The following is a 23,040-nucleotide window of genomic DNA, read 5'->3' as shown; positions in this document are numbered from 1 at the left end:
TGTTAGTTTATGGAAGCAGAATATTTTTCTTTAAAAAAAACTGAACTGAATTAAATGATGCACTGAATTACTCTTATGAAGCGTGGGTAATATATTCCTATTTCTCAAGTGTTGAATTTATTAAATGTTGAGATTAATACATATTTCTTTTGAAGGTCATTAGTTACAATGGATACACTATAAGATCACTTTCACATCATTTATAAACTCAACAGTGAATGTATTTTAGGAAGAATAATTCTTATTTTAGTAGCCATGATCTTCATTTAGAAGATAATCCCATAGCATTTCTTTACTTATTGGTAAACATTCATTAATTATGTCATGGTCCTTTTATTTTCAAAGAGAAAATGGCTTTGTCCTTGCATAAGGTCAAATTCATCAACAACATATGGATGAGGATTTAACTTCTTACATATTTAAAAAATTAAACTTCAGAGAAAAACAACATAATGTGAAAGTGGGTACCATGTTTTGACAGTTGATTAACACTGACCTGTAATGATTCTATACTTCCTCCACTTACACTAACTTAGATAAATAAGACTGTTCTATTCCTAAGTGTAATTTTCACAGGAGAAATCTGGCAGATAGAGATCCTCACCATCATCTGAACACTCGAACTCGATTTCCTTTTCTGAATTGACCAGTTAAAGAGAAAGGAAAAGAAAAAAATACGACCAGTTGAATTTAAAGTACCAAAGCATGTAGTACAGAATAACTTAGTCTTCAAAGAGGAGCTATAAGTTGGCTAGAAGAAAAAAATAATTCTGAAAACTTTTCTTTTTCTAAAAGGATAACAGTGGAAATAAACATCTTAATAGGAACTGTGAATTCTCCAGCACTGAATGCTACAGAAAAATTCAAAAGAAGACATTTGAAAAATTTAAAATACCACATTTCTACCCATGCAACATTAGGAAAAAGGCAGAAAGAACAGTCATCGCCAAAAATCTAAACTGAATAAAATAAGCAAAAGGAAGATACAATTACAAGTTGGTGATCAGAAATGCCATCCTAATGGGAATCACAAGTGCATGGCCACCATGACTCTGGAAATTCCCACACTGCACAGACAGGTGGTGAAGAAATGACTGGGTACAAACCTAAGAAGTGACAAATGATTTTCTATATTCTATTTTCAATATGAACTGACCACCTGGCTATGAGTCAAGTTCAAATATGAGAATATTTAATTAATTCCCAAGAATGTTGAAGTATTGATGAGGAATGTATGAATCTGCCATTGGAAGAGAGAGAGAAGGATTAAAAAATGAAACATTTAGATTATATTCTGGAAAGAGAACAAACATTATTATACAAACAAAATTATATTCCATCACGGGTAAACTCCCTTAAACAAAATACAATCAGTAGAAAATAAGTTGTATCATTTTGATTAGAAATCCAAGAAAGTCAAAATATCCTGCTGCTATCTTCCTTGAAAGATTTCTCTAATATCTGTTCAATGTATGAACCTTGAATATGTCTCTAAACCTTATGATAGAAACATAGGAAAAATTAAGAGCTTAGAAAAAACTCCCAAGCAGAGAAAGGTGGTCATTTGATGGTCCATTTCCCAGACCTACTGTTTATTCTGGTTTATACACTTAAACAATCTTTAACACACATCATAATTATTTGGAAAAGTATTGTTTTCACAGATTTTCAAGTCACCATGATATTTTGAAACTGTAGTAAAGCAGAGAGGATTTAGATATACAGTTTTTATGACAACTCCATAGAAGAGTATTATTTTTTCATGATTATTTAATATATAAACAAATAGAAAAGATATGTCATATCTTACTATATGTATTAGTCATTTTTAAGTATTAATTTTTTAATATTTTGACTTGCATCTTTTTATCAAAAATGATAAAAAATAAAAACTGCAATGACTTGGGACTTATATTTAAAATGATCCAGCGACCGAAAGTCAGAAATGGTTTAATATACCTCATTTAACTTACCTTTACTCCATCTGGTTTCTTCAATAAACTCTTGGCTGCTGCAAAGTGAGAGCAAAATCAATTTAGTGAGCTGTTCATAGAGACCCTCAGTTAGGCAACAAGACAGGCAGGTTATTGCTTCCTTCTACCACCTTTGCTGAGTTATGACCAACATATGCCAAGTTACCAAGGTCACACTGATGAGCGCGAGCTTACAGGACACTGAAATACAGTATCACTTTTCTGGTTTTGCCACAACAAATTTATAACTAAATTCTTAAGTAGTTGATTGCAAAGAAATTGAAACTTTGCCAGGTGTGTTATTAGATTTTACTGTTGGTTGCGAAAAGGATACTGGAACTTTTACTGGACTATCCTTTTGTAATCCAGAAAGTTGGTTTCAGTCTTGAGACATCAGCTGACGGATTGTATTACATATTCATTCACACCACGAGTATGGTGGCCATGTCAGTTCTGCCATTGAAGCTCCTCTTTCTAGAGGTTGAAAACTCATTCGTAAAAATTTGCTCTGGCTAAATAACATCTTCTTTATATTTTTTGAAATCAGACAATTTCAGCTTTTAAAAAATATTAATAACTGCATTTATAACAAAATGGTATATTATTGACCTAGAGCAAATTTTTAAAAGCTTAGCACATGGTCTTTAAAAAATGGCATTATGTATTTTGTTATACTTCAAAATTAGAATACAGAGACTTACTAAACAAAAGCCTTTAAAATTGAAAATTTAAAACCATACAATTTGAGATAAGGTATAAAACAAAATGAAATCTTTAAATCAGAAAAATCTTAAAGTGTGATGTCTTATTATAAAATTCATTTTTCATTTTTCCTGGTGGGAGCCTTTGCTATTCTTTTTGTTACAGAACTTCTTGAGTATATGAAAAGGAAGAAGAGTCATCCTTTCAAAAATATACTTATGAATGTGTACACACAGAGTGAACAGATAACATAATTGTCAATGACAAGTGGTACACTGAGTGTAGAACACTCATGAATGTGCAGAACAAAGTATGCACTTCTGCTTAAGTTGATTATATATAAATATTTAAGTATATCAAAATGGAATTTAGCATTTGAAGTGGAAGTACTTAACTATATAGTAAACTGCATGAACATAGCATTTCTTGATATTTCTTTTATTTGGGACATTATGTTGATGATGACTTTGTTATGATTTTAAATATACTTTAAAAGATAGAAACATTAATTTTATTTAGTGTTTAGCAACAAAGCTATTAATGTATTATCACTTGAGATTGTAAAAAAATTGTTGCCTTAGCAATGATACTGTTTGCCTGGAGCTAAAAAGCAATATTAAGTAAATCCTGTGGCAGTTAATAGGTTAGAAAGCAAACTCAGGATAACTGGAATTGCAATAGCAAGCAAAAAGAAGACAATGATCCAGGGTAAGCAGCGATTTGGCCTGGGAGATGCAGAGAAGTTCCTTTTGGTTACTATTCACCTTACCTCACAAGAAATACATTCCACATACAGGGAGAAAAGAAAAAATAAAAACAACTTTATAACCATATACTCATGGACAGATTATTTAAAGAGCATGTTTGGCAATGAAATAGAATGAATAACACACTCGAAACTAAAATGCAATATCAATTACAAGATGTAAACTGAGTCTAATGTTACTCGGTTGTTAAAGAGATGGATAAAAAAGGTTTGATTTTCATGCTAAAACATTCAGAAATGATATAAAATCCAAATATTAGTCATGAATTTTTAGTTTACAGGATGATGAAAAGGAAAATATGAGGTAAACAAAAAGTTTCTGTAAATGGGTATAAACATTAATAAATAAAGGCCCAATTTATGCCTCTATGTATTTAACATTTTCACAAAATACACGATTTTAATTTTAGAGACATTTTTAAAGTTAGTTTGATATTAACAATATATATGATATAAGCCATCCTACCTTTCAATGATTCATGAATTACTGGGTCACAGTAAAATATTAATTTATTTTCAATATAGTGTATACTACTTACTACTTAATGAGATGGCACTGAACTCACCCATATCAATGTCAACTGCATTATTCAAGTGTTTACAAAACAAGTAACTTGACAAAAGTAGTAACAAGGTTTTACTACACCAAACTGGACAACATATGTACAAATGACTAACACAGTCCTTCAATCTGTAGCACTGCTGACTGTACTGTTATTATTACTGTTGTTTTTTAACAGCATATATATCACATTGTCTCTAACCAGATGGCAAGCAGGCAAAAGTTACCATTCGATTAATATAAATGTGAGTAATAACTGTAAATCATTGAAGAACAGTTGATAATAATATGATGGATTATCACCTGATATCACTATCACATCCATGCTAGGCAAAATAAATAACTGAAGAAATAGCTGGATAAATTGATGCTGCAGATCATTATTATGCAAACAAAGGTGATAATATTTTGGCACTAGGTTTTGATAATTGTTCTAAGTCTAAATGTCCAAATTGTAAGTTTATCAAGTTCAGCTTAATTGCTGCTTCCAAACCTACCCATATACATAAGACTGATTACTATATCAAAATATGAATTTTGGAAACATGGTGCTTTTGGACAGTCCATCAAAGAACAGAATTCTGAAATTTCTGATAATAATTTATACTTTTCTCTCCTTTCTGGAAAGTCATATTACAATAATTCATCTCTTTGGCTTCTTTTAGATTGTGCTTAACAAACTTCTTTTTATCATTTTGAGGAGCATTTATTATCCTGTGATATCCCTATGTGGTTGGTTCTCTGTAAGTTCTGTATTTGACACCTTTGGTAGTTGTAATTAGTTCTATTGCATGCCAATATACTGCTGCACTTTGGAAAGAACTTAGGTCTATGAAAAATGAGTTCCAAAATAATGGTCTTCTTTTAAAAATCTTGCTTAATGGAATTTCTGGTGAGACAAAAAATTTATTCATAGTTATTATTTTATGAAATATCATTTAATAAATTCTAGGGTTGATATGGAAAACTGCAAAATGAAGGAATACATATCTCCAATATTTGTGTGCACCCCAGTGTTTGCCAGACAGGTGTCCAGTCCTGTCCCAGCACTGACTATTGCCCAGAAATCACCTGGGTTCTCCAGTGAGGGCTTCAGTCCCATGAATCTCTGTGGCAGACAACACCCTTGAGGAGTACCAATGGCAGTCACAGGTGTGGGAGGAATCTATGCCACACATTTGTCATACCCAAACAACAGAATTTTTCTAATTATTAGATTTTTGAATTTCAAAAACAGAAGAAAGAAAATAAAGAAAAAGACCACTACAGAGGACAGTAGACAATAGGGAGAAGAGTTTTGAAAACGTGTACCTGAAAAATTTCTCGTAGCCAGCATAGTTGTCAAGATGGCACCCTGTCATAGAAAAAGAAAAATATCAAGGCTGCAAATCTTTTACCTAATAAACAAACACTCTTGGATGAAAAATTTTCTCCTGTTCTCATTTTCAGTGAGGAGAATTTTTTATTGTTTCCTTTATTTTTTTGGTTTTCATGCCTAGAGGAGTCCTAGGCATGTGCCTTTTGTGATGCTGGGATCACCCTAATGTATGGACCAGATTGATTATGAAATCACACTACTGTTTTCCACTGAAGGTAGAGACCACTGCACTTGGCACAACATTGATCCAAGTTTCTCTTTGTGACTGATTCTGGTGCATATTCCATTTTCCCATAACCCAGAAAAATAACAATATAAATATTGAGATCTATACATGCAAAAAGCTTTTTCTAAAAGTTATTGTCCCCCTACAATAGTTCACTTCCAACTCTGTCAAATTCTCACAAAAACATGAAATTTCTTACCTTTAGTTTTCGTCTAGCATTGAATTTCTTCAAGCAATCCACAGTCTCCTGTCTGTGCATCATGGAAGCCACAGTGGAACGTTGCTGAAAGATGAGAAGAAAATGACTTCACTGAAGATATTTAAAACATACTAAGCACAATAGTATCTTCAACTTCATTAAGTCTTTATTAATAGTGCTTGCACTCATGATTAATTTGCAAGTATTCAATTGCCAATGTTACCTAAAAATACGAGAAAAATTTTGTCAAGACTATTAGTGACTAAGCTGAAACATTTATACAGATAAAGTATAGAAATGAATATCACTAATTTCCCAAATTATCTTAGTTTCAGTAAGTCTTTAGTCACATTTCTGTTGGCTTAACATTTGACACTCATTCTAGAAATTTACTTAAGATTTTAGATTCCCTCAAGTTTCTCACTGCTTTTTCTTATTACTTCTTTTTTATTTTTTATTTTACTTAGTGCTTCTAAAGTGCATTCAGACCATTATAGTCATGTTTTAATGTTACTAAAACTCCACTCTTAGTTTTTAAATCTCGGGCTTGTTTCTAAAGCTGCTTAATGATAAATAATTGAACTGCATTTTCTTCTTCTGGAATGTATTAACTCTTGATACTATCTTCTTAACCTGTATTCATCAATCTTGTTGATAATCAGTACAGGGAACGGTCTGCTCCTTGTGTTACTGTAGACAGTATTTACTTAGAAATCTGTGCAAATCAGACTTTGTTACAATTATAAAATTCATTTTAAGTCCATTCATTTGACTTTCATTTTTTTCTGCAAAATTCTTTGAAATTCATGAAAAATATATTGAAGGAAAGTTTATTTATTCATGGTAGCTTCTAAGGTTTTTGGAGAATTGTTACTTACACAGATCCATGGATGCTTCAGTGCCTCTGAGGCTGTGATACGCTTGGCAGGGTTGATGGTAAGCATTTTGTTGATGAGGTCTTTGGCTTCAGGAGTCACTGTGTCCCATTCTGGTGATGGAAACTTCAAAGACATAAATTTATCAAGATTTTAAAAAACAGACAAACTCAGTTAAATGGGAAAGAGACAAAAATATTAACAATTTCTATAAGTAGTACATTTGTATATAAATTCACTTTTGTATAAGTTAAATTAGATCTGAAATAGATAAACTCCATGTACAAATCTACATATATTGAAAAGATAAGGGTAAACACGTACTAAATTGCATATTACACATAGTGAATACATTGTGAAATTTAGTTAAACAACCTAAGAATTTTCTATTCCTCTCAAAACGTCTTTGTTTTGATCTGAAAATTAAATCTTATGCAATCTTTCTCATAATTATTTGCAAAAGTAAGTAAAAGATGTCAGGTAGTCACTTGGTGATGTCATCATGCTACGCTACATACCACAGCTCAAATGAGGTATTAAATACTTTCACATTTCATAAACAGTAATAGCAAAGATAATAAAGCAGCTTTAATTCCTGGGCCAACACTGACCTAATAATCATGGCTTCTTGAAGTGCTGTAGTGAAAAGAAATCTGAGACTATAAAAGCATCATCAGGATTTAAGGTAAATATCTTAAGAAGATTAATACCTAATTATACATTTCACCAAAGAGCATGAAAGTAATCAACTATCCTAACTTTCATTAGTGTTCCATCATTATATTAATAACTACATAACAAAGCTATGGATCCAAACTCTTTATGCTAAGTTTTTATTGACAATTATTTAATCTTACTTTCATATAGTTAGCTTAATTAATAGATACAATATTCTTCATGGGTTAAGAGAAATTTTCAGCACATTTTGTTGCTGAATTTTTATAGTTCATGAATTTTATAGACTTTTTTTTTTTTGGTACTGTGGATTGAACCCATGTCCCCAGCCCTTTTAATTCTTTTTTTTTCAGATAAGTTCTTCCTAAGTTGTTGAGGGTCTTGCTAAGTTACTGAAACCAGCCTTAAACTTGAAATCCTTCTGCCTCAGTCTCCCAGTCATTGGGATTATAGGCATATTAGCTTTTATAGACAATTTATATTTATAGACGTTCAGTTCTTATGGACAATTGTGAAAAAGCCACTGTCACTGTGTCTTGGAATTTATATTTTTGGTAGTCATAGAATTAGCAGCTTGTGATCCAAAGACCAAATAAAAGATGAGAAAATGTTACTGACTTGTTAATACCAATAATTTTTGCCAGTTTAACAATATTATTTTTAAATTCCAGAAGTTTATCTTGAGCAGTTATAATAACTTGCTAACCATCAGGAACTGTTGGAAACACACCCATAGCTGTGTCTCAGTGCTGTGCAGGTCTCCTAACAACAGATGAGGGGCGGTTCTACCTGAAGAAAGATGGGTCCTTTCCTCATTTTTTTAGTTTCCACAAAGGCACTCCTCTATATTCACCAAGCAGTGCACCTGCAGGGCTTTGTGTGACCAGAAGGGCCTAGTTCTAGTCTGTAAAGATAGTGAATATGCTAGCTGTAGCATGCAACAATGAGTTGGTAGAATTATTAGTCTGGCTTAAAAGGAAGGCTTCAAAATTAAAAGAATATTCATTTTAAATTTTTGATAGCTGATACAAACATCCATGAACATTCTAACAGAAATACTTGAAGAGGTTGAGACTGGACAGGGTATAATAAAAATTTTCATATCCATAAGTAGTAAATTTCCTTCCTTACTTCCATACTGAACTTTTAACTTATGCATAGAATATGAACCCAATACTGCTTACTCCTCAGTTACCCAACTTAATAATACATGGAAAGTGTCCTCAGACCCTGTTGCTGGATGTTCAGAGTTGTATTAGGTGAAATCTGACAAAGTGGTATAAACTGTACTTACAGAAGTATAGATGCTATAATGATGTTTTGGTTAATGATGGATCAAACAGATGACAGCAGAACCATAAGTTATAATGGAGCTAAAACTGCCCATTATCTAATGATGTCATAGCTATCATAATGTTATGGCACAATGCTTTGCTCACAGGTTTGTGGTGACACCAGTGTAAGTATGTTTACTATGCTGCCAGTCACACAAGTATAATACATACAATTGTGTACAGTCCATAATGCTTTATAAACAACTACTTTACTGGATATGCTCATGTATTTACCTTACCATGTATCTATTGTTGTTTTAGAATATACTTTTTGCACTTCTGAAAAAACAGTTGACTATAAAATAGCACACCGTGTTACCCCAGCAACAGCATCACACGTCATACACTTACTGCATCTATTGCATCAACAGGGCCACACCAAGTGACTGACCTACACCATCTAGGTTTGTACAATGATAAAACCACTTAATAATGCATTTCTCAGACAGTTTCCCTCATTAAGCAACACATGGCTGTATTTATCAAGAGGGGAAAATATATCAGGGAATTCAAAGCTAAGCTATCAAGAAAAAGTAGATAAATCCTTCCTCTTTAGATAATGAACCTTATTCATAAGTATGTGTGTGTATATATTCAACCATTCTAATTATAAATTAAATGTATTAGAATTGTGATATTGTGATTATCCAATATTTTTCAATTGTGAAACCCACTGTTCAAATGAAAGCTTGCACACAAGCTCAACAGGTAAACCAGACCTAATAATGACATAGTGAAATGATGTTCTATCTGGTACATAGATCATTACAAAGTATTGCTGATACACAATTTAAAATCATGTGATAGGCATTTGGGGTTAAAATTCAACTAAAAAGGCAGTAAACATCTCTGAAGCAGAAATTTTTTAATTCTTATGTTTTAAATGCACTCATATCTGGAAATTTTGACAAGAAAAGTCTTCCTTCAGGGACTTCAAACTTTTTGAAATTTCAGGAAATAGTGAACTAAAAGGAAATAAAGAATGTATACATTTGCTATAGTTCTTATTCTTTATCTTCCCTTTCCCAAGGGAGAGGGAAATAAGGGAAAGAGTTGAAAATTACGGTTAAAAGAACAATGAAAAAATATGGCTCTGAGTTAATAAATTAAAACAAACCCTCATCTAAAGTGACAAAAATACTTATTACATACATCATAAGCTCCAGCCTTGATCTGCTGATAGAGTCTGTGTTGGTCTTCATCCCAGAAGGGAGGATACCCCACCAGTAGGATATAGAGAATGACACCTGAAGGATTGGAACATATTGACATAATGTAAGTCATACAGACAATAAATCAAATGTGGCTGATCCTCAGTGATATTAAGCTGCACCTATCAGAACAGAGGGAATTACATTGTTGGATCTGTTCTGATCTATTCTGAAGCACCCTGTGGAGAATGTCAGTCCACCACGCTGAAGTCTAAAGATGAAAATCACTTGTCATTTTGTGTGACACACTCTTTGGTTTACCCAGACTTATCTATGTAGGTTCTGAATAGGCTGAGGGTTAAAAACTAAGCATGTTTTTATTCTCTCACACTTACTTTGTAGGTATTTAGGACATTCGATTAGTGGCATCCTGATTATAAACTCAGGCTCTAAATACCAATGTCCCTAGGAATATGGATAACATAAAAAGATAAAACCCTTTCTCATCAGAGATCTGTCTTCAAAAACAGTGTTCTCAATTAAACAGCAAGACCAGCATTATTAAAGAGAAGTATATATATTATTAGAGAGTAAAGGGGAAGAGATGGATGAAATTGCACATTAAATTCAAAGAAATAAACAGTTGTAATATGATTTGATATATTTTTCATAAATATGTAATAAAGTCATTTTCCCTTGGTTTCTTAAAGGGATTTGTTCTAGAACCATACACATGGATACCAAAATCTGTGGATGCTCAAGTCCCTTATATAAAATTGGGTAGTATTTGCATATTATATTAACTACAAATATCTCCCTGTATACTTTAAATCATCTCCACATTACTAATAATAACTAATACAATATAAATGCTAGGTACATAAGTGTTACATTATGCTGTTTAGGGACTAAGGATAAGTCTACATGCTCAGTACAGATGCAAATTTTTTCAAGTATTTGAACCATGGTTAGATGAATGCACAGATGTGGAATCTGCATATAGTGGGTTAACTGTGTTTAAAAAGTAATTTAACCAACATACAATTTAAATTTTCAAGTTAAAAAATTATATATTCACAGTTTTTTTAACTTTCTCTGAAAACCTAGCTACAGTCTAGATGTCTCTTATTTTGACACTATAGTCCTCTTTATCAACAAATTTTTCTCTTGCTACTTTTCAAACACTTTATTGACCTGCTTCACTCGGGTCTTTGTTTTCTTCTCTAGCTAATTATCCTAGAGGAAGGTCTGACATTCCTTGGACCGCTCCTGGTGCTGTGTTTCCTTATGCCTGGAAAACCTCAAGGAGAAAAGTAGGACAGGTGACTCTCTGTCTGGTTGCCCTGGAACTTTGTTATTCCTCCATGAAAAGTGGCCTCTTGGCTTCTGTACCTTGCATTTGCTGTGGAGATCTAGCTTCATTTCCCTTCATCAGTCTGGACATCTTTATACAAAAGATGTTATTGTAGTTAAAATGGCTTGGAAGCTATAGTTTAATTGCCTTCAACTTTTATAACCTATTTCAGGCGGATACAGTTCAAAGCAAAGTCATGTGAATCATTAATATGCTGTAGTCTGGATCTTGAATGTCCCCCAAAATATCATGTATTAAAAATTTAGTCCCCAGTGAGGTGCTCTTAGGAGGTAGTGGAATATTTGAGAGGTAAGGACAGTAGGTAGGTTACTTGATAGGTAACTGGGGGTGTGCCCTTGAGGGGACTGCAGAACACTGCCCCTTCCTCTTCCTCTTGCTCCCTGGCTGTGAGGTATATGGTTTTTCTCTGTCAAGTGCTCCCACCATAATGTACTGCCTTGGCTACAGGCCCAAAAGCAAAATAGCCATTGATCATGGACTGGAACCGTTGAAATCTGAGCCCAATAAAACTTGTCCCTTTATAACTTATCTCAGGTATTTTGTTATAGTGATGCAAAGTTGATTAACACAGAGACAAACATTTTATACAACATTCTTAAACTTTTTTAAAACAGTACTTAGGCTTTTAAATCAATTCTGAAAATTACTTTACCAGAGTGGAGTTGATTTAAAAAAAAAATGAAGAAAATTGAGACATATTGCTACCTCACCTTCACAACATAAATCTAATTTTTCCATCTTTACTACATTATACACAATATGTATCCATTTAAATTTATTTTCATATAATTTTTATTATCAGATGTATTAGATGTGTTAAATGACAATGACTACCATGATGATGACTCCCCGTGTTTATGTTCCCAAAGTGTGAAGAGAAAAGAAGCTAAACCTGGACATTTTCCAGGGTTAGGCTATTATAAAATTATTAAATAGACTCACAAGTGAGACATTTCTGCATTCTGAACTCAGGTTGCTAGTTCTTGTAAACTATATCTGCAGTTGGCAGTTGATGTGGTAGTTCCCTGGAAAGGGGAAGCTCAGAGAGGGCCCATGCCCTGAGAAGAGCAGCCAATACAAACAAAGATACCCACAATTTAATTATTTGAATGATGAGTTTCTATGAAAAATGTACAATTAATAAAATAATAGCATGAATATTAATATTAAATATTTAAAAAATACTTTTTAGGCCGGAAGACTATGGAAAAAAAAAAAGCATAGGCACTAATGAATAGGCAGATGTGAAATTGTTAATGCCTCTTTCAACAAATTCTGTTCCATAAGCTTCTTTTGACTTGCTCATTATTCTAGAATCCAAGGCCTGAGTAATGCCCTCTTGTAGTTCTATTTTTTGAAGTTTCAGATTAACTATGAGAATTTTACCATAATGATAATGCAATATTAATATATTTCATTGCAGGTAAAGTTTTCTGAGTAGATATGCTTTAATTCATTACCTTTGTAATCCTTGTACAGTGCCTTGTGGTAGACATTGTTATTATATTCATTTCATTCATGAAAAAATGAGGCTGAGAGTTTCAGAAACTTTACTACTTGAACCAGTTAATGCCCTAAAAATTCCCTGCAGCCACTTCAGGTGATTATTTGTGTCATCTGAGAAACATCAAGTTACTAGTGGAGGGATCCATTTGGTCCTGCCTTAAATGTTTCCTGCAACCACTTTTTCCTTTTGCTATATATTTTAACAAGTGGTTATTTTAAAGTGTTTGTTGTTCTCCTCAGGAGTCTTTGCCTTGTGAGTTAAATTACAATTTACCTTTTTCTATAACCTTCATATTTAACCTCTTTCTTCCATATAAGAGTAAAAAGGAGATGAATAAAAAATACTAGCTCTCTTTCTCTTCCTATGTAACTAAGGCAGTAATATTTTTGTTTTTGCTTTACAAGAACATATCAGGGGGTGATATGACCCCCTCAAATACTGGGTGTCTCTCATTAAGCAATTAATTTAAAAAAAAAATTAGTGGGGCTGGGGATGTAGCTTAGTGGTAGAGTACTTGCCTAACAAGAGTGAGGTCCTGGATTCAATCCCCAGCACCACCAAAAATAAATAAATAAATAAAAGTTTAAAATTAGTATTATTGTCATACTTTTTTAAAATACATGTATTGATATGACATTTGGATTTGAATAAAATCATCTTGGGATGGAGAAATAAGCAGGGGTTTAGATGAAATGAAATCAAGCATCAGTTCATTATACTCATCGTTCCTTTTGTGTGTTGCAGATTTTCCACAACAGTTAAAAAAAAACTACTTTTGACACAGCATTTAAAAACTAGTTCTTATTACCTCCTGTATAAATTTATGCTTGGGAGATACTAGAAGTGTTTGATTAATAAAAGTTTAGGGAAGCACTGATTACTGGTTACGTAGAGAGACTACATCATCAAGAACATTCAAATCTGATTTTAATAAAAGCTAATATTAGAAAAACGATTAAACCTATGACCACAATAATGACTGAACATTTTAAAGGCTGTTCTTAAGAAAGACGAGATTAAGAAGAAATACGGAAAAACTCAAAGTTAGTGGAAAATTAATATAATAACCTATTCAAGATATCCACTTATCCTTGGTAAATAAAGGGGTACACTTGTGAGTTAACATACAAAATGCATGCAGGGTTTGGAAATGCACAATTAACTATGTGAGTAATAAGAGTGGTTCTTTCTTATCTTGCAGTATAAGAAAAAAAAAATCACCACGCAATTCAAATAGGGAAAGTGCTCAGCTAACATTCTATCACCTAAAGACCAATACGGGGTAGAACAGGGGGTTAGAATATCATGACCAGCAGGACAGGAAGTCATATTTCAGAGGTTGGAGCTATGTGTGCCATGGTGTAAGGGTGGCAAAAAAACTGTCAGGCCTTCTGGTACCAAGTTGAGTTAAATGCCTGACCTACTGTGCATGCAATGGGGAGGGAACCAGGGCAAGAGCTGTATCCATCTGTCTGACAGGTAAGGCTGCTATGTAATAACAAAAATATCATGTGATCTATTCTTTTGATTATTTTAGAGAAGTCAGAAAGTGTTTTTAGAGAATCTGATAATAAATCATAATGATAATATAGCAAATGTCAATGCCCCCCAAAATAACAGGTTCAAACCTCTGAGGATCACCTCCAATGGACTAAATGTTTGTGTACTCTCAAAATTCATATGGTTAAACCCTAATCTCAATGTGATGGTAACTGGAAGTGTGGTGTTTAGAGGCAATTGGGCTATGAAGACCATAATCCACATGAGTGGGGTTAGTGACCTTGTAAGATGAGGTCAGAGAGCTAGCTGTCCCTCTTATTGCCATGTGAAGATGCAATAAGAAGTTGGCACTTTATAACCTCATAAAGGGCTCTCACCAGAACCTGATCCTGCCATTTGGCACCCTTATCTTAAAGACTTCCAACAACTGGAACTAGTTGTTTATACTACTTCATTAGAGCATCCTAAGTTGACTAAGATACCACCTGTATTCAACTTCTGCCATACTATGAGAGTCTCAAAATCTGCTTTCCTAAAGGAAGTTGCAACTAGCTAGGGTAGAGTGCTGCTCCATGTTGGTATATATCAAAAAACTTGTTAAAATGAAAATTCTTGAACCTCAACCCAGAGAGTTGTTTTTATTTTTCTATTGTAGTAAAAACCACATAACATTAAATTTAAACATATAACATTAAATTATATATTAGATACAAGCACACTTTTTAAGTGTATAGTTCAGGAGAGTTAAATACCTTCACAATGTGACGAAGCAGACCTCCAGAACTTATTTTTTTCTGGCAACAGTGAAACCCCATACCCACCAAATACTAATTCCCCCTCCCCTTAGTCCTTGGTAACTACCTTTCTACTTCCTATTTCTATGAACTTGACTATTTCAGATACACCACATGAATGGTATCATGACATATTCGCTTTCTTGCGATTGGCCTATTTTGTTTAGTAGAATGTCCAGGGGGTTCATCCTTGTTGTAGAATGTGATAAAATTTCCTTTCTTTTTAAGACTGAAAATATTCTATTGTCTGTATACACCACATTTTGTTTACTCTCTTCATCTGTTGATGGACATTTGCTTGCTTCCACCCATTGGTTATTGCAGATAGCGCTGTTGTGAACATAGATGTGCAAATATTTCTGTAAGACTCTGCTTTCAATTTTTTGAATATATACCCAGCAGTAATACTGCTGGATTATATGACCCTTGAGAGTTTAATTCAGCAGTCTAGGGTAGATCCCAGGAAGCTGTACTTTTGATAAGCACTTCAGGTGACTTTGAAGATGTAATCTGTGGCTCTCAGTTTGAAAAAACATCAAGTTAGGGAGACATTATTTCCAGTAATGAACTAGTTGTTTTCAAAGACCAAGTATAGGTCAGATCATACTCTGTGTGAGATCACAAAAGCAGGGTAATGGTGGCATTTGAGATTTCCTGTGTGCAGGTAACTGCATGTTTCTAATAAAAATAATGTACAGACCTCTTTTAGTCACTGTATTGATGCTGTGCTTCACTTTGCTCTGTGTCAACTGCCAAAATGACAAAGAACCTGCTATAATAAATGCTCATAGATTAATTCACATAGAAGACTGGCTGTCACTCTCCTAAGTGGATTGCTTTACATTTTCTTTGTTATCTGAATTGTGTCATTTCTTACTTTTATTTTTTAAGTCTACTCTTAAAAAGAATGACTAATTGGCAAGAGCTAGTGCTGACTTATAGTTGAAAAAGAGTTTCCCTCATGGTAAGCCATAACCTAAAAGCAATCAAGTAACACACACATTGTTTTGGTGGTTATTACAACAGTAATGAGCAAGGGTATAGCATCTTATGAATACAATTAGTGTAATATAATTTTCATGTCACCTGAGTAAGAAGACATAATAAAATGAAAAAAATGGCAATTCCATACCAATAGCAGTGAACAAGAAATGTAACATAAACATTCAATGTGATGTTCTCAGTAATGGCCATTTCCCCAAACATAACATATTAGAAAATCTAATTAAAATATCATAGTAAGCTGTGTAATCCCCAGCACATTTCTAGGCACACAACTTAAAGAAGCACATGATCCCCCCCTAAAAATGGGAACTAGCTGCAAATATGTGCTTTTATTAGAGCTTGTGACAAGGGGCCCACTGATTGCAGAACACTGTGAAGAAAGCAAAGGTAAGGAGAGAATAGGGCGAAACAAAGGGTGAAAGGTGAGGCCACAGCTAGACTGGGGTTGAAATCTTTGAGATGCCTATCTTTTTCCAGTTGAGAACTTCAGTCCTATAAGTGATCTCATATTTCACAGATATGAAATATTATTATGAAATGATACTTCACTGTTTTAAAAGGTTAGATACATAAGCTGCATTATGGAAATGTATTTGAACAGAAAATTCAGAAATCAAGTGGATTTGAATTTACCACAGTGATATTAAAATTGAACATAGTGTGTTTAGTGAGGTAAGATAGTGGGTCCAAGCCCTGATGATGTATCAAAGGTTATTAAAAATGCAGTGTCTATGCTCACCACAGATCTACCCAGTCCCAGGGCCCAGAGTCCTTTGGATAGCTCCCTATGTACATGAATCATCATGGATTCTGCTGTGCAACCAAAGGAACAATCCCCAGTGCAAAGATATCAGGTTTTTTTTTACATTTATTTTTAAAGGATCTGATATTTCTCAATACCAATAAAAGTTATATATTGTGAAAAATGTTTTAAACAGAAGAATAAAATTATTTAAGTTCTTTTAATATTTAAATACAGCAAGTGTGTTCTCTTAACCACTGTACCTACCACCCATGAATCAGATGAGAGGGGAGCAGGGAGACAAAAGGCAGAAAATAGGAAGGAAACTAGGAAAAAAGGAGGGATAAAGAAGGAGGGCAGGGGAGACTGGAAATGACCTTCTGACAAGCAGGCAAAGAAAGACCATGAAATGCCCTGAGGCCAGTCCTCCTTCCCCTCATTACTGATCAACCATACCATATTCTATCCCTTTAGTACTCAAGGTTCAAACACCTACACCCTTCTATACTTCACATAAATATGACTCTCCCTCCACAAAATCCATCACTGTCTGTCTACCTGACGCTAGGGCCATTCTGCTGCTTTTTAAGGTCCTCAGCAAAACCAGACCTATGCTGGGAGCTAATTTATTGCAAGAGAAGTATATTCCAGCTGTCTGCCATTAGCTTTAGATTTGGATAAGAACATTTTGCAATAGTGCTTTAACTCAAAGGCATTTAAGAGTTCATGCTCAGCAGATACTCCCAGGTAGGCAGAAGAAAGACAGAACTTGGACCCACTTAAGACCTCATCCTTTAAGTACATGCCATTTCCAGTCTTTTAGAGTAATAATGGCTGTTTGCATTTTACATTGCTTTAGAGGTTACAACATGTTTTCCTTTAAAGTGTGCCTTATTTGACCCTCCCACTCTGGATAATCTTATTTTACAGGTAAAGAAACCAGCACAGAGATATTACAGAGGAAGAGTAGGTGCAAAGACTTGAACTTAGGTGCTGTGACTACTAATATAGTTCTCTGCTTGTAACTGCCTTCATAGGAATAGATTCTGAAATTCTGAAAACTTAAGATTCAATCAGTTTAAGATTAAATACTAAGTTGTTGTTTCTAAGCATATACAACTGATAAATACAGGATGGGATTATCTATCACTATGAAGTAGGGGCCATGAACAACTTTTCTTTCTTTCTATTTAAAATTAAAACCAAATCCAGCAAGTTATTTTAAGAATCTAGAAATAAGTTAAAAAAAATCAACTCCTTCCAGGCTTGCTGACAAACCAAAGGAAATGAAATCTGTCTGCAGCACACTAAAGCCAAACTATGGTAGTTAAACATCTATTTATAGATCTGATGCAATGACACTAAAGAACTTTGAGGACTCATTTGTGCTGATAACCTTAGTAGAAAACTATTTCAGAGTGCCCTGTTGTATCGCCTTTATTTCAGCCTTTCACTTATTTTGAAATGAAGAAACTCCAGTATATAAATGAAGTGGAAATTCTTCTAGTAATATATTTTTGAGTCTGCACAGGACACTTTCTTGATAAAATTGACTGATAAAGGCCTAAAGCAGAGTTTAGAACCCATAGGATGGTTAATTCAATTATTTTCCAAGTTCACTTTTATCCTTGCCAGGCTTCCTGGGAAAATGTGACATTTGTTGGAAGAGCTGGTTGGATCATTTGGGAGGATAGGAGCATAAACACATGACCCCTATATGAGGGGTGCTTCACATCCCTGTTGTCAAGGTGTTACTGAGACCAACGCATTAGCATCACCTGAGAACTTGCTCAAAATGTCAGTGTTCCCACCCCAGACCTAATGAATCAGAAAAACAGCAATCTGAGCTTTAATTGGATCTCCAGATATATTATTGTAGGCAAAGCTTTGAGAATCTCTTCTAAGACATTCTGAATTGATCACTAGAGAGTATCAACTATAAGTAAAAGATACTATTTTAAATTAAAACAAGAGAACAAATATTTATGGACTCCCTAAATTCATATGCTGAAATCCTAATCCCCAATGTGATGGTATTAGGATGTGGGACCTTTGGTAGGCTAAAGACCTCATGAATGGAACTAATGCCTTGTGAAAGACACCCTGGAGCTCCATTATCCCTTTCAACATAAGAGATCCCACCGCTCTCCCACCCCACCCCACCAAAAGATGGCTGTTTACAAACTAAGAAAGCAGGTCCTCCGCAGACACTGAATCTGTAGCACCTCAATCTTACCCTTCCCAGCCTCTAGAACTGTAAGAAATCATTTATTTGCTGTTTAAACCATCCAGTCTCTGATAGTTTGCTAGTATAATAGCCCCAAAAGATTAAGACATGAGGGTAACACAATATTTTTTTAAGAATATGATTCCTTACCACATGCCCACATATCCACTGGTTTTCCATAAGGATCTTTACGTAAAACTTCTGGAGAAAGATATCCAGGTGTGCCAGCAAAACCTAGGGAAAACAGAAGTTTATTATTCGGTATTAACTTGACAAAATCAATATGATATAGAAAACTAAGAAAGAAAACTTTTTAATGGTTTCTTTATCATATGAAGCAAGGTCCCAGAGTCCTAAAGTAATGTAGACTAGTTCAGTTTTTTGGGGGGCAGGGAGCATGCTACCAGGGATTGAATTCAGGGGCACTTAACCACCGAGCCACAACCCCAGCCCATTTTATATTTTATTTGGATTCAGGGTCTTACTGAGGCTGGCTTTGAACTCACCATCCTCCTGACTTGGCCTCCTGAGCCACTGGGATTATAGGTGTGTGTCACTGCACCAGGCTAGTTTTTCTTTATAGTAATCAACAATAGTCTATCCTGTCTCAAAGTTCATTTGAAAAAAACAAAAATACACCTTTTATCCAGATATGGAAATCAATCTCCTGTGCTGCACAGTCATTATTGGGGCTACTTTTTGGTTAGTAGTTCTAATATCACTTATATGGAAGTTAAAAATCTGAAAATAAATAAGGAAAAAACTGGAGATAGGATTAGAACTTTGCAAATGATGATAGTTATCATGATATCTAAATAATTTTATTATGAGGAGTCACCTATAAAATAGAAGGCAATAAAACACAGACACTAAGGACATGAGTCTATTGGGTGTAGGACAATGAGGGTAGTAGATGGGACTAAAAGTAACTAAAGAACTCATCGGGAGAAGAAATAAGCCCAAAATATACCTGGGAACTCAATATGTACTAATAAAATATCAGGGTGTACTTGTAACTAGCAACTAAAGAGAAGACTAAGGAACATTCAACTGCATCACTATTGAACATGTACCAACTAGACTTTCATTAAGTGATGATCTGGTAAGAGAGATTAGATAGAAAAATGAAGTTTTATATACATAAATCAATGTAGAATTCAATAAGGTGCACTACCGTAACAAATCTATAGCTAGACTTTAGAGTAAAATATTTCTTATTTCTGAAAATAATAGTGTTTCAGATAAAAATTATCTTAAGATTACTAAATATAGTTATTTTCATTTGAAAGTTTTCTTGAAAAGCATAAATGAAAACTGGAAACATCTTTTTAAAAGGATATGTAATCAGGAATTCCTCCAAACACAAATCACTATTGAAGCACACTGTATATTTATTGGGTTGCAAAGTACCCTCAATTCTGTGACACATTTATACTTATTAAGTACAAACAATAAACAAAGAGGTATATATAAAAAAAAAAGAACACATACAACATAGTTACTTCTCTGAGAAAGAACAGGTTAGGAAATGAGGCAAAGGATTTTTGAACTCACCCTCAGCCCCATTTTTAAATTCCCTTTACTTTTCTCTTCCTTTGTTTTGGAGGAAGATGAGAAGATGAGTGGACAGTGAGAAGGGACTCTCAGACAAGACCTGTATGTACACTTTGAGTTTTGGATAGGCTACTGCTAATCCTCTGAAGGTAAATCTCTTCTACCTAAGAGAATTACCTGAAAGTTCCACTGCCTTGAGAATTACCTGAAGGTGTCATGTGGAGTCAGCTCCAAGGTAGGGATGGGCACAATCATTGCAAAGGACTTCACAGCACAGCTGGTATGCCATACCTGCCCTCCCCATTCCCATCCCACCTCCTTGAGACATGAGACACAAAGAGAATCCAATGAGAAATTCATGCCAAAGTCCAGTGTAAATTCGATGTCCTGAGTTTCACACTTTGAAATCCCTTCTCATCAGTTTCCCTCACTCATTCAACGTGATTTATGGTCCTTCTGAGCACATGACTTGATTGATCCCTTTAAGGTCTCTTGAGAGTAAACTTCTCAATCTCAACCTTGATGGTACTTTTTCTATTTTTTGAATCTCAAATTTTTTCTAACACAGAGTAGCTCTAAATTATTTCCTCTTAGAATATTCTTTAGATGCCTTCAGTTCTCAGTGATCCTTTATTATTCTGAATTTCAGCCACTTTTTAAATATACAATCTATACTATCTAAAATTAGCAAACTTAAATGTATATCTCATATAACCTATATGGCCAAGAGCAAGAAACATTAATGATATTCTCCCTAGAAAAGATAGGGAAGTAAGTCACTAAATGTAAGAAATGAAAATCTGATTTTAAATATAAATTTTTAGAAACTGCCTTTGGAGACTAAAATGCTAAACACCATCAGGCTCATTCTTATTTAGAATGACCATGACTTGAGCAGTCAGCAGGTTCCTACTCCTAAGAACAATGATGTATACATCCAAATGCATGAACGGACCTGGGGGAGTAATGCACGGTACAATGTGATCTCAGGAATCGGAGTATAATAGATAAAGTTGTCTTTTTCCCCTTCATTTACCTACCTTTTATTATTATTATTTTTTATTCTTTTTAGTTATACATGACAGTAGAATGCATTTTGACATATTATACATACACGAAGTATAACTCCCCATTCTTGTGGTTTTACATGATGTGGCGCTACAGTGGTAGAATATTCATATGTGAACATAGGAAAGTTATTTCCAATTCAGTCCATTGTCTTTCTTATTTCCATGCCCCCTCCCCTCCGTTCATCATCTCCCTTGTCTAATCCAATGAACTTCTATTCTCACCCGCCTCTGCCTTATTGTGTGTTAGTATCTACATATCAGAGAGAACATTTGCCCTTTGGTTTTGGGGGATTGGCTTATTTCACTTAGCATGAAAGTATCCAGTCATCCATTTACCAGCAAAAGGCATAATTTAATTCTTTGATAAAGCTGTCTTTAATGAGAGATTAAATCCTTAAGAATCTAGGATTATTATGTTATTAGGATATATGCTTTTAACAGGGAAATTAATCAGAGACTGTCTTCTTCAGGGAGAGTATATGTTTCTTATTCAGGAAAACCAAGAGGAATATCAAACTTATAAAACAAAGAGAAAACAGAATTACTTACTGTTGAAAATGTATCCATTGTAACCTATTACCATTTTTTAAAAATTAACCTTAATATTTAAAACAAGAGACATAATATCAAGAAGCAAGATGGCAGTACTTATCCTGTTTTCTACTTTTTCATTTTTTCTAGCAGCAACCAAATGTTAGAAATATATTACATATATTATTTCTAGTTTCATAGGAGAAACAGGCTGTATTTGGTAATTCTCTTTGATAAAATTTCTGCCATCTTATTAAAGGTAGTAACATAGGGTGGTCTAGCATTTTGGGTTACTTAGGTTTTTTTCAGATAAACTTACACAAAAGCCTGAAGCACTGACATAACACATAACAAAAGAGTCTTGTTACGCTATTTTTTTGGTAAAATAACGTTTTTTCTCCTCCAAATATTGATATTACATTTTAAAAGATAAAACTAATCAGTCAAAAAATGAGACCATGATGGCAGATAATAATGAATAGATATCAAAACAAGTCATGCTTATTAAAACATATCTCTATTCTCTTTCTATCTATAGTATATGCAAAAGAACTATAGTATACCACATGCTTCCTTTAGTTACTATGAGGATTTACTTGAACTTGGGAAGAGTGGGAGGGAAGGAGAGAGAGACAAGAAATGCGTATTTTCTTAAACTTGGAAATGAAGTTTCTACCCTTCTAAAATGCTAAATCTCCTTGAAAGTTAACATGCATCTGTTTCAAGTCTTTACAGGTATTACAAGATCTTAACTGTTGAAAGCGCATACTGATGAAAAGTGGAATTTTCCTGTTGATCTATTGCTATTTCTCTGTGACCAACTTTCTTTTAGAAATGAATGGTCACAATCTGAAATACCATGTACTTTTATTTGAATGCTACTGGATTCACTAA

The 23,040-nt window shown here is 34.0% G+C and overlaps 1 protein-coding gene across 16 annotated transcripts in view; it reads right to left on the bottom strand.

The window, feature by feature from the left end:
- CAMK2D (calcium/calmodulin dependent protein kinase II delta) overlaps positions 1 to 23,040 on the bottom strand; it is a 338,382-nt gene that overhangs the window by 42,297 nt on the left and 273,045 nt on the right. For 7 of the 16 annotated variants that reach the window (XM_079154647.1, XM_079154635.1, XM_079154646.1 and 4 more), the window contains exons 8-13: positions 19,142 to 19,225; positions 9,843 to 9,937; positions 6,685 to 6,807; positions 5,807 to 5,890; positions 5,315 to 5,357; positions 1,974 to 2,011 (exon numbers count right to left, since the gene is read on the bottom strand). In XM_079154647.1, the coding sequence (XP_079010773.1) occupies positions 1,974 to 2,011; positions 5,315 to 5,357; positions 5,807 to 5,890; positions 6,685 to 6,807; positions 9,843 to 9,937; positions 19,142 to 19,225 (467 nt within the window). Of the gene's footprint in view, positions 1 to 604; positions 638 to 1,973; positions 2,012 to 5,314; positions 5,358 to 5,806; positions 5,891 to 6,684; positions 6,808 to 9,842; positions 9,938 to 19,141; positions 19,226 to 23,040 lie in introns of all 16 variants that reach the window. The other 9 variants (XM_079154648.1, XM_079154643.1, XM_079154645.1 and 6 more) reach the window with 3 other exon arrangements.

This window comes from Sciurus vulgaris (genome assembly GCF_902686455.1).
Source record: "Sciurus vulgaris genome assembly, chromosome: 9".
NCBI lineage: Eukaryota > Metazoa > Chordata > Mammalia > Rodentia > Sciuridae > Sciurus > Sciurus vulgaris.
The sequence above is the reverse complement of the archived record's forward strand: the minus strand, read 5'-3'. Positions and strand labels throughout refer to the sequence as shown.